Consider the following 12,272-nt stretch of genomic DNA (forward strand, 5'->3'; position numbering starts at 1 on the left):
AATGATTAAAAATATATTGTTTTTTTTCGTGTTATTTGCTATTCTCTAGGTTTCATCACAAAACGGGTCGCATTTCAATTAGGTGTCTGTGTATTACATAGTTTAGTAACTTTTCTCAGGACATACAGATTTTAGTGTGTCTTTAGCAGTTCTTCCGCACCAGATCAGGAATGTTAGCCGATTATTGTCCTCTATTTTCTGTGCAGATAGTAAAATGTTTGTATTAACATGTGTACATTGAAAGCAGTCTTGTGAATTGTGTTTTCTGGAGTAGTTGTTATTACTAATGTGTTGTCTATTTAACTTTGATAAATGGTTCTTTTGTAGGTAAGTTTCATAAGAATTTGTAATATTAAGCGATCAGAGAAAGAATAGTTTTTCGACAGACATGAAATGCTATGTATAATTGTAATCGAGTGGAAAAATTAAGATTTTAAAATGTGATGGAATTCGTAAACTTACGAATCACTTTCACTTAGTAGACGGAGAAAGAGAAATTTGAAGGAAAAAGAAACGTTAAATAAGTTATTTATAATATATAAAAAAATAGTATTGTTTTTAAGATAACATACAAATATTGTGAAGTTCACGATAAAATTCATCGTATTCAATGTGGTTAAATAGGAAAAACATTGATTTTTATACATTTTTTCAACTTTAAGTTCACGTATAATACACAGTTTACGTAATACTCTTTAAACAAAATAACAAAATGTAACATGTTTTTCTTTTTCGCACTTTTAAGTATTATAAAAGTATTTTTCTATTTACACTATACATTTTCTGTATTCCATTTCTCACGCCCAAACTAATCTTTATGGAATATATACAACTATCTTTCCAGGAATTTATTAACGCGATAAAAATGTAACAATGACCGGTACAATGATGCCCATAACGGTGACCGCAATAACTATATATCTCACTTCACGATGATATTGGACAATCATGGACTCAACATCCTGGGGAATAGTCACCATTTGACCTCTGGAGCGTTGGGATGATTTCAACATTCCTTTCATTTCCTCCACCTGACTTGGTAAGCTAGAAAACAAAAGCAAAAATATCGTGAACACAAGATTCTAACTCAAAGATTTCACTCCAAACTATCATCATTTGAATTCTGTTCGTTACAGTTTTCCGTTTGTAACCGTTCATTGTACTGAAATGTTGTAACTTTTACAGGGGAGCCTACCTCGAGAACTACCTTAAGATGAATTTTATTAGAAAAATGATACAGCATCTTTTTTTATTATGGATATAAGTAAAAAATTACCAATTAATTAACGTATTTTTTAAAAACGTCAAATATATTATGTGACATAAAAATGAAAGATATTCTTTCCCTAAAAACTTTAATCACCTCGATTGCGTAAAAAAAGTTTAAAAAAATCTTTACACTTATTCCTAAACTGCCCCTTACAAGGTGTTGAAGAACCAAAAAAGACACTTTTGAATGTGAAACCTTTTAAACCATGTTCAAGAAGAACTCGTTCTTCATAAATGAACGTTTATGAAGAACTTTTTCATCATAAATTTTTCTATTTTTTTTTTTTGCATTTATTTTTGCTACAATCAGCGCGTTGGCGCTATAAGTAACAGTGATAACAGAGAACAGTAGAAGTAAATGAGTGGAGAAGTTACCGCAGTGGTAACACTCCAAAATATTAGATGGTTAGCCACTCTCTTCACTGGAGAGGAGATCACAAAGCCACTGTCTTTTAACTCTTTGCGGCTAGGTGGGTTAAAAACTGTCCCGCCTTTTGCTTAGCTTTTGCTGCGTGGTGGGATATATTTTAACCCACCTCGAAAAGTTGAAATTATTCATACATACAGCTTAATATGTTATTTAAAGTTTTTCATTCAGTTGGCAAGTGTATGCATCAATGGTAAATGCGAAAATAAGTGAAAAGCAAATTGTGTATCAATTATAAACTTGACCGATAGTAAAAAATGGTGGCACCGCATACTGTTCTACTATTTGGCTGCAGCTGTTGTTAATTCATATATTGTTTATAAAAAATTGGGTCAAAACATGGAACTTAAACATTTCAAGGAACAGTGCGCTGAAGGACAGTGCTGTACTGTCTGCAAAGTTCCGCTTTGTTTTGGTAAAAAGTTGAGTTTGAATGAACATCATATAAAGCATTAGTTGCATAGTGGTATTATACTATACCAGCGTCCCACACTAAAAAAGGACTATTGAAATGGTATTAATTTTTTCTTTTCTTTTTTTCTTATTTTGAGAGTGATGATTATTCGAGAGATTTTGGGAGGGATGATTACATATGTAAAATAATGGAAATGAATGTTTATTTCCATTTTTTTTTATAATAAAAGAAATTCTGTGCAACTAGGGCTTTTATTTTCTTTAAAATCGTGTGCCTCAAAGAGTTAAGGCGTCTTGTCGGGTTGTCAGAAAGAGTTCTAGAAGAAAGATTTTTAGCTAGAAGATTTATATGAGATTGCAGGTTGAAGTGGAGTTTTCTGTATCTTGTTTCTAGCAACTTGTGTGACAAAAGGCATGTTAAGGTCAGTGTGTATAGTCAGGTTGGAGACATAAAAAGGAGCGTGTACAATAGTTCGAAGTATTCTCTAACTTAATTAAAGATAATACATGGAATCATAGCTTTATTAATGTTGCCGCTAAAATTAAAATGTCCAAAATAACTGATTCTCTTTAAACAGATATTTACTCAATTGTATAAATAACCCATTTTTGGATTCGAAGGTGAAAAACACCCAGACTTACAACCTAATATATAATTGAATTTAAAGAATTAAAATACTCTCTAATCATTTTAATATACAATATATGTAATTACTTACCTGGCTATACCATGTATATTTTGTAAAGATTTTAACGTCTTCTCCAGTATACTCTTTAATTCATCAAATTTTCCAGGTTTTTCCTCAGTTGGAATAATACGATTTGTCAGTTGATCAACAATAATTTTCATGTTGTTCACTATCTGGGCTAAAACTGTAGATGTGTCTGGGCTCGTTACCGCTGATTCCTTTACCTGAGTAGCAATAGATAAACGTTACTAGTGGATATCCATTTCGAACCACCACTTATCTCTATGCAACTTACAAGAATAAAATACACCACATAATAAACGAGCCTTTAGGTTGTTAAAACAATGAAATTTAATTTTTAAAACATGTTTTACAAAATATCACTATTCTAATATGGAGAAAATCTGATTGTTACCAATTTTCTCAGTTCCCTCATTTTGAACTCATTGTTAATTGAAGTCCCAGCAATTCCAATGAAAGTTCCAAAGATGGAAGCAATAATTGACCAATACTTCGTCCTGTCGGCTTGAGCACGTTCTTTTTCATGGCTTTCCTTGACATAGGAAGACAACATATTAAAACTGTCTCGTTCTTCCCTTTCTAATTGGACAAAATCGGCCATCAATTTTCTTTCATTCTTTAATACAGAATGTTCTTCTGTGATAAGTTGAAGATATCTGTAACACATTTATTATATAATAGAATGACTTACCTAAACGCAAAAATACTTAGTAAAATTCATCCATTTTTTTTGTTTTTTTTTTTGAGGAATCACAATAAACATTTCATCATTACATTATTATAGCCTGAATTTTTGTCTTCACCTCTCTTCCCCACGGCTAGTAGTGTCTAATTCTGAATGTAATTCTTTTAATTTACTTTGTATTCCAGCCAATTCCTTGCCAACCTCTCGTCGTCTATCTTGAGCGGCTATAAACCTATCTTGCGCTTCTATTACACGATTTTGCATCATTCTAACTTCATCCATTCCAGTTACCTGTTCATACCATACAACTAGATCGTTGAGTTTATCTTTTACATATGTAGAACTAGTTGACAAATTAGGTAAGTGGCTAGGCAGAATATCTTTAGTGCTGATTCCTTGTTTACTAATGGTTAACACAGAACATGAAGAACGAAATAAACAAATCTCTAAAGGCATTTTTCTTATTTGACGTAGCATGTACATTGCACAAATCTAAGTTAAAAAGTAAATAATATTTATTACTAGCATTAATAAAAAAAAATCTTAGAATACGGTACATGTACAAATAGGAGGCTTAACTACTGTTTTCCATTATTATAACCTGAACGCTGCAGAAGTTACTGAATTTCATTACAGTTCTTAAATTCATTTCAAAAAAGATTTTCTACAAAATAGATTTAAAACGCTTATTTATTGAGAAATCACTAAAAATTAGTTAACGTTAGGTTTATATTTTTTACTTTTTTTTTTGTAGATTTCAATGAATGTTTCTTTAAAGTTTAAAACAGTTTCATTTACTTTTAATAAAAATAATTAAAATAAATGTTGTCCCACATTTAAAGTTCAACTAGTTATTTATATTCTGGTTTTTATTTAGTTTTATTTAAATACGAAGTTTATACGATAGTTTGTACAATGTTTAAAAATTTAATCATGTTTGTTGTAGTGGCTACACTGTTCGCACATAACAAGTTCAGTTCACTTGTATTTATTGTTGGGGGCTCGGTACACAGCCGGTTAATGTTTTCCATAAATTATCGATTTTTCTTCGTCGTAACATTAATTTAACCATCTTTTTAAAATTAATAAATATGTAGAGTACTAAATATATAATTAGTGTTAATTTTTTAGTAAATAAATTTTGTCAAAACTTGTGAAAAAAAACAAACAATCCTATATCTTAGTGTTTACAACTTTTTGTAGTTTATTTGAAAGTGAAATTGAATCTTTGGATTTACAATGAATGTTTTATCAAATAACATAGGTGTTTAATATCACTTGTGTAAGTGTGTTTAATTGACAGAAATCATTGTTCATTGATTTTTATTTTTCCTAACATTTGTTAGAGAAATTTCATTATCCGAAGGACTTACACAGGTAATTAGAAGCTTAAGATTTATCTTTGTTATCAGTGGTCATGTGATGCTGTTGATAATGTTCATTTTGTTTGCATTTTTTTTATTTTTCAATTTCCCATAATGTTTTATTTTAAAATAAATCTTGATAGTTTCTTAGCTCAATGTTTTTCTATGCTGCTTTATTAGCTTTTGAGATTTACATAGTTCTTGTTGATCAATGGTAGACTTACATTATTGCACAATTCTTGTAAATGTCCTTAAATTTACAAAGGTAAATAAAGTACTTAGTTTAGTAGTCACATTAAATTTATCAGTGTTTGAAATTTAGGGGCGTGTTCCGTGTTTGTTTATGCTATGATTTTGAGTGAATTTAATTTAGTTTTTGTCATACATAGATTAAATTACTTTCTCATTTATTTATTCCAAAACTGTACAATTTTAGTTTAACTATTTTAATTTTGCTAATTTGATTTCTTGATTTAGGAACCTTGGTAAATTTCAAATTGAGTGCGTCATTTTTTAATTTACCTTTAAGCTCCGTTGACCTTTTAAATCTTTAAAGCTTTGCAAGTTACTTGAGTTCATTTTTTTTTTGTTTTAATTGTTCAAAGATTCTTAGCAAGAATTTGTCTGTATGGTTTTAATTTGTGACAAAATAAACCACTTATGATTGCAGTCTTGTTAATATTGGATGTAGAAAAATGTCCTCGTTGAATATGTTCAATTGAATCCAATATATTCATTAAATTAGTGAAAGGAATTCAGGTTGTTTATTTAACTTACTATTTTTTGTGAACAAAACTTTTAAGATCAGTTCTTTTTCTGAAATTAGTTTTTCTGACCCGAAAGACATGTTCAAGAAAATTTTTGTGACATTTTTGTTTGTTTATAATTTAGGGAAAATAGGAAACAAATAAGAAAGCATTCAGAACGCATTGAATTTAATTATTGTTTGAGATCTGTCGACTTGTTTATTGAAAAATAGTTTTCTTATCTGGTACAAATTCTTTTTCTGATTTTGCGCAGCCTATTGCGCTAATTTCCACTTAAGTATTATCTAAGGACGATTTGGTTATCTTCACATTGTCCAAGGTCCATTTGCTAGATTGTGATTGTTATTCGTCTGCTAAAGATACATCAATCTGGATTTCAAAACCCATTATAGCTTTCATCAAAAGTGCCCAAGTCTCCAGATGAAATAGTCCCTCGAGAGTTTACTTGAGAGGGGCCTCTAAAGCGAAAAGAGGCGGCCACTTTAAAGTAATTCAGGCAAGTGCTATGACTTACTGTTTAGGTGTTACCTTTGTTATACTTTGATATCCTCAGAGATGTAAAGATACTTAGTGCCTTACACTCTACGTTAGATATTTTCCGAGGGGTTGGCCAGTAACCCAGTAAGCTTCCTGAGCATAACTTGAAGGTCAGTGTATCTACTGCGAACTCTCTGCATTGATACTATTGAGGGATCAGCTTTTCGCATAGACTCTATGCAGTGCTGTTTGGTTTTGTGTCTATAAAACCTGCATAGGCCATCAAACGTGAGATTCTTTCAATACACGCCCTTCCTTAGTCTGCAATAGACTTCTAAAGGGACTTTTTCGTCATCCAAATGAACTCTGGTCTTGTTGAAGTAAGTACCTAGTTTACTGTTGCCTTTTTTGCTGTTTCCATGCTCAATATTTCTCTCTTGATATTCCTGTGGATAGAGAAAACAGCGACTTATTTTTAGAGTGAGGAATCAGTGTGGACCGATCGAACTGACCTGGAGGCTACAAGGTCTTTGCTGAAGATACAATTCCCGCTGGTAACTTACCACAACTCTGTACTCGGGGTCAGAGTTAGGCAATTTTTGTATTTCCTTTTACTTCCTGGGCAAACTTGACTAGTAAGAAGGGAGGGATCAGCTTCTTATCTGCCTTCTGATTGTTAGTTTATGATTTGAGAATTTTATTCTCCTCAAAGGAGATGCGAAAGAAAGACTTGGACCTAAACTGGGTTTATGATTTGAGAATTTTATTCTCCTCATAGGAGATGCGAAAGAAAGACTTGGACCTAAAACTGGGACGTCTTCCTTCGACTTTCAAGGAGTCTGCTGCAGTGTCTGAAACTTGAGTTTTCCACCTCCTCTAAGTTGGTTTAAAGGCGTCTTTTTTTTTAGGCAACCTGAAATGCTGCAAAAGGGTTCGCTTTCAATGAAGGTTCCGACAGGATAGTTCCTGTACCGCTTTATCATGAATGTAATAGATGCTCTTAGAACTTTCATTTCAAAGCATAGATAGCGTTAACGCCTCAGAGATTGTTATTTAGAGTCTATTTTTGTTCACTTTTAATTAACCAATTTCGGGTTCTCTGCTATTTGAAAAAGAAAAAGAAAGAAATTAAAGGCCTGCAGGAAATAGAATGGCTGTGTTTGAAGAGCGAGTTGTAACAGCTGCTCTTTACAATTGATAAACAATGGGGGGGCCGACCCAACAGGGCTGCCACCCTATCATCTGTCATCTGCAAAATACTTGTCTCAACTGCTAATACCGTATTTGTACAGCTCCCCAATACACCCTCAAACTCAAAGTACTTCATTTTAGTTTAGAGCTAAGTTGTGAGAGGGGTTTTTGAATGTTCCTACAGAACTTGATCAGCCCACCTTTTGCAATTTGGATTTAATAAAGTTACAACATTGGCTTGCGATTAATCTATTAATAAATAGTTAAGATTCATAATTCGAATACTTTTTGAAGAAGTTTCGTAATGCCTAGGATGACCCCCATGACTTGCAATGAAACAAGTAGCGGAGTAACATCTAAATTATCTAAGTATGAGACTAATGTTTTGGTCATCACTACATGCTTTTTCAAGTTGAGGTTGTTGGTACCCCTTATTAGTAATTTTGAGGCGGAGTATCGATAAAGCCAGCTATCATTTTTAAATTTAAATCTAATCCAGTCAACATCTGTGGTTATTGGCGGCCAGTGCCTTTTCAATAGTTTTCTTTCGGAACATTTCCAGGACGGAGCTATAGAGTGTCCTAAGGATCAGACCAGCCAGTTATACTCGAACCATGCCTCCTCGAACTGAGTCCAGTGTACTAATCACCGAACTAATCCCTTCCATAATTGGATTTTGAAACTAAGATATGTATGGCATTGCTTTCTGTTAATTTGTTTAAAAATTTATAATAATTTCCTATCTTAACTTTTATGACGTTGGCAGTAACATGTATGTGAAAATTTATACAATAACATTTATCTAAACAGTTATAATAAAAAAAAACTTGCATTATCGCCGTCATTGTTTGAATTCTGTGAAATGAAAACAATAATAAAAAAAAAATTGTGAAATGTATAATTGCCCAATCCATATTAATCCATTATCTTGGCGTTATATGTGTCAGTATTCCTAGTAAAAATTCCATTTTCCATATTCATTATAACTGGCAGCGCATTAATCAGTGCACGTGATTTATTTATTGTACGTGATTGGATTATCGTAGTAGTAGTGTGTATGTGATCCGAGCCAATTGTATTACAGGATTCAAGATGTTTACTATCTCTTACTCCAGTAAGTAAGAGCGTATTGTAATAGTGTAGATTTTGGAAGTTGGGATTTCACCGGAAGTACGAATTGATCTTCCTCTCTCTCCATTGTGCTTTGCTTCCCTTGGGTGCCCACCCAATGAGGGTTTCGTTAAAAGTCGTTCTACCGGAAATGCCGCGATACTGAATCAGTTTTTCATTATTATTTTCTCGACATCGCTCCTGTGTTTTCTCCTTAAACTTAGTATTCTTACAAGGTGTGGCTATTTAATAACCGAGACTATTGCTGTAAAACATTTTATTTTAAATTTATACAATTTTTAGGTATTATCACCTTCAATATACAACGCCATATCCCTACAACGTTCCATGCGAATTTACCATTGTTCGGAAACAGTGCTGGAAGTCTTTTTCTGTCAGCTCCTGCATGACGCGTGCCGCTTTTTCTTTCACAGCTTCAAAGGACTGAAATCGTGTTCCTTTTAATGCAGATTTGTCTTTGGGGAACAGATAAAAGTCAGGATGGGGTCAGGTCAGGCGAATAAGGCGGATGGCCTAAAACTGGGATGTTGTACTTGGCTAGAAACGTCGTCTTGACAGACAATGCAGTGTGAGCCGGCGCGTTGTCTTGATGGAGAACCCCGAGACTTGTTCTTCCACAAATCGGGTCGTTTTTTTTCCTTACTCTTAACACGGAGTTGAGCAAGCACCTCACCGGTAGTAATATTGATTAATTATAATCGATATTTTCATCCGTTTTGGACGTGGGAGGGCGACCCGTGTGGTCATCATCTCCGACGTCTTCTCGGCCATCTTGGAAACGCTTGAACCACTCAAAAACCTTGCACACGTGATACAACATTCATCGCCATAAACTTCTTTTAATAAAAGATAAGTTTCAGTAGCGGTTTTACTAAGTTTCACGACAATTCATTGTTCTACTACATTTGTAGTATCATGTTTTTTGGCAAAACGGAAACTAACACCTCTTACACTGGTTCCGGTCAGACAGATTTGTCTACAAAAACACGTGGGACGCTGCAATCGAAAGAGAAGGCTTTACGCTGCACTGCTGTCGGATAGTTAGGATTTGGCGCATGCATAGTTCTTCTGTAGCAGCATCAGTCTCATTATTTAACCCGTTGCCGCAAATGACGGCTATAGCCGTCCGATCTTTGTTGATATGTAGGCAAACGACGTCTATAGCCGTCGTGCACATTTTAATTAATAAAAAAAAGTACAGCGTTAGTACGAAGTGTACTAACGCATACACTTGTTAATTATTGAATTAGTAAAGCAAATGCTGTATAGTCGTCACGACGGTCATAGCCGTCATTTGCTCTGGAAAGAGAAAAAATGACATGATGAGCAAATGACGGTTATAGCCGTCGAGAGTTTTTTTGGAATAACCGTGGCCAAATGTGATAATATTTACTTCCAAACATACAACTTACACTTGATTCCATCTGGCAGTCATAAACAATTGAGAAAAAAAAAGTGTGTTTCTGAGCACGATCATCAAATTAAAAGTGTGCGGCAGCGGGTTAATGGCCACACCTCGTACTTGTAAAAATGTAGATCAATCACTTTTATGTGAAACAATTAATCTAGAAAGATTCTATTAATACTGATTTCCTCTTAAGTTCAACTTATAGTCATGAAAGGTAAAATTACGCGTTTTGGAGTACACTTTGGCCGGAAGTATCTCTGTGGACTAAACGATTTTGTGGAGGGGGGAACAAATTTATTGTTATTTAGTAATTCAAGTAAGGAGTCTCAATTAATTGTAGTTATTTGAATCGTATGTTAAGACTCGTTCACAAACGAATCGGTGAACGAATTTTTGATATAGATTCAAATTCAAATCCAATGAATCCAACAGCTGACTCGTTTTGCTCATTTTATAATTAAATGCGACTTATACGAAGAAGGGTAAGCGAGCTGTTAGCTAGCCAGTGCTCGATTACACAAGACGTCAGACTCAGTTTGGTGTTTTCTAATCGAGACACATTGATTGCGCACGCATTCTCCCTCTAACCCTAATCAGTATGCGTTATTTAACCTGGCTAATTAAGGCTGTCCGAAGGTTATGTTGCAAAACTGGGTTTCAGGTCCCTTTTTTCCCATTCATTTTTTTGTCTCTCTCGCTTTTAATTGGCTGACTGCCGATTTTAATTAATTGATTCATTTCCAATTGACACTTAGCTTTTTTCTGTTTACTGGATATACTGCACGGCTAGTGTAAGGTGTTAATCGGCTTCAACGACCCCTCTAGTGATGGAATAAGTTCTAGGAAGTGAGGTTGGAGCTGGCATTTAGGGATCACCACCGCCTGGAGTCCTCTGCACCCTTCCTCACAACGTCCTACAGGAAAATTAATCTATCCCTTACATTGGCACTTTCAGCCACCCGATTTTATTCAAATTTAAACACACACATTTGATTCTTAATAAATTTATATCGATGGCAAGACAGTTTACAAAAAAAATCGTATCCATTTTTTCAGAAGTGAAAAAAATCGATACATCGAAGTGGCACTTCAGATCAGCTGATCAATCTAAAAGATTATTCCAGATCCTCGGCTACGCTGATCTTACCACCCCCCCAGACTGACAAACAAAAATTTGCGAGAACTACTTTTCAGTGTTCAAAAACATTTCGGTGAAAAAGGGCTCAACATTGAAAACCGGCTCGATTACAAATCGTTGTAAGAGAAAATAATGATCCGTTTAAAACATTAGTCTCACAGGCTGTGAGGTACCTTGTTACTCCCTTCTATGGATCTAATCCAGACGATTCCGTATCTTCCTTTAAGGGTAGGTTAAATTAAACAAAACAGTGCCAGTAAGAAGTGCCTACTCCAGTCTGTGTGTATCGCTGTCCAGTACTTAGCTATTCAATGGCACGAATTAGGCCCTTAATCCCTTCAGTACAACCGCCCCTCTCCGTTCAGTCCAAACCATCATGTAAATTTAAACAATAACGGCCAAGGTTGGGGCCCCAGTACTATTAGCGGGGGCAGTTGATACTAACCTCTCCAAATGGTTATTATTAACCCCCCCCCCGGCGACGGGTTATCACATCGGGGGCGGAAATCCCTAGCATTGGGAAATTACAGCCAGATCTCAGCGCTACCAGTGGCCATTATCATAATCTCGAGCGCATATTTAGACTTAAGGTTTTAGGGCTAATGGTATTGTTTGTGTTTTAGGGGTTCAGAGTCAGACGGTGACCTCTTTAGTTGGGCACTATCGCTATCCTTCCTTCTATTGAGTGTAAGAGGAAGTTAAAATACTGGTGTGGACACTCACATGACTTTTGATCATCAATGTATGACTTTTTAAACTGTTTTTGATACTTGTCGCATAGATTTCTGCTTTTGGTGTGATCAAAGGTTTAACGTAGATGGCAGCCGTGGAAGTTCAAAGGGGAAATAGAGGTAGCGCGGGCTACCTAACAGTAAAAACCCAATCATAAATCTTAACTAGGTAGTTGTAACTACATTTCTCACCACCTGTATTAGGGGTCATTGTCCAGTAAGACGATTATCAATTGAAATATTTACAACAAGAAGAAATATTCCACAGAGACTTGGCTAATTCCAGGAAATGAGCTTCACTTTATAGCTTTTAATGACCAAAATTAAGGAGCGCGTAAAGGGGCCAGGCGAGCATACAATGCTCCCAGTGTGTGTCGGTCGCCGCACATCACATCATATACCCACATGCAGTGTAGCGGAAGTGACGTCAGACCCGCATACTAATATCTCCACTATCTTCTTTAAATACCAACATTTAAACTGTTAATAATTATGTTCCAAGTATTCATTTACACACTAACTAGCTGCATAGTTGTGACTAATAGTTCGGAATTTTTCTC

General features: G+C 34.7%; 1 protein-coding gene and 1 long non-coding RNA gene across 2 annotated transcripts in view; one reads left to right on the plus strand and one right to left on the minus strand.

Moving 5' to 3' along the window:
* Positions 1-711: 711 nt before the first annotated feature.
* Positions 712-4,105, minus strand: LOC141448366 (uncharacterized). Its single transcript, XM_074116713.1, has 4 exons — positions 3,624-4,105; positions 3,215-3,476; positions 2,830-3,023; positions 712-1,044 (listed from the first exon to the last, which is right to left on the minus strand). Exons 1-4 carry the CDS (start codon positions 3,986-3,988, stop codon positions 852-854), a joined length of 1,014 nt encoding a protein of 337 aa, XP_073972814.1. The 5' UTR covers positions 3,989-4,105; the 3' UTR covers positions 712-851.
* A 362-nt stretch (positions 4,106-4,467) lies between these two features.
* The window catches only part of LOC141448367 (uncharacterized), a 40,286-nt gene continuing 32,481 nt past the window's right edge, over positions 4,468-12,272 (plus strand). The window contains exon 1 of the long non-coding RNA XR_012454978.1: positions 4,468-4,882. This is a non-coding gene — a long non-coding RNA (uncharacterized lncRNA). The remainder of the gene's footprint in view (positions 4,883-12,272) is intronic.

The sequence above is a fragment of the Rhodnius prolixus genome, unplaced genomic scaffold, assembly GCF_049639745.1.
Source record: "Rhodnius prolixus isolate KJV_2025 unplaced genomic scaffold, Rpr scaffold_19, whole genome shotgun sequence".
Classification (NCBI taxonomy): domain Eukaryota; kingdom Metazoa; phylum Arthropoda; class Insecta; order Hemiptera; family Reduviidae; genus Rhodnius; species Rhodnius prolixus.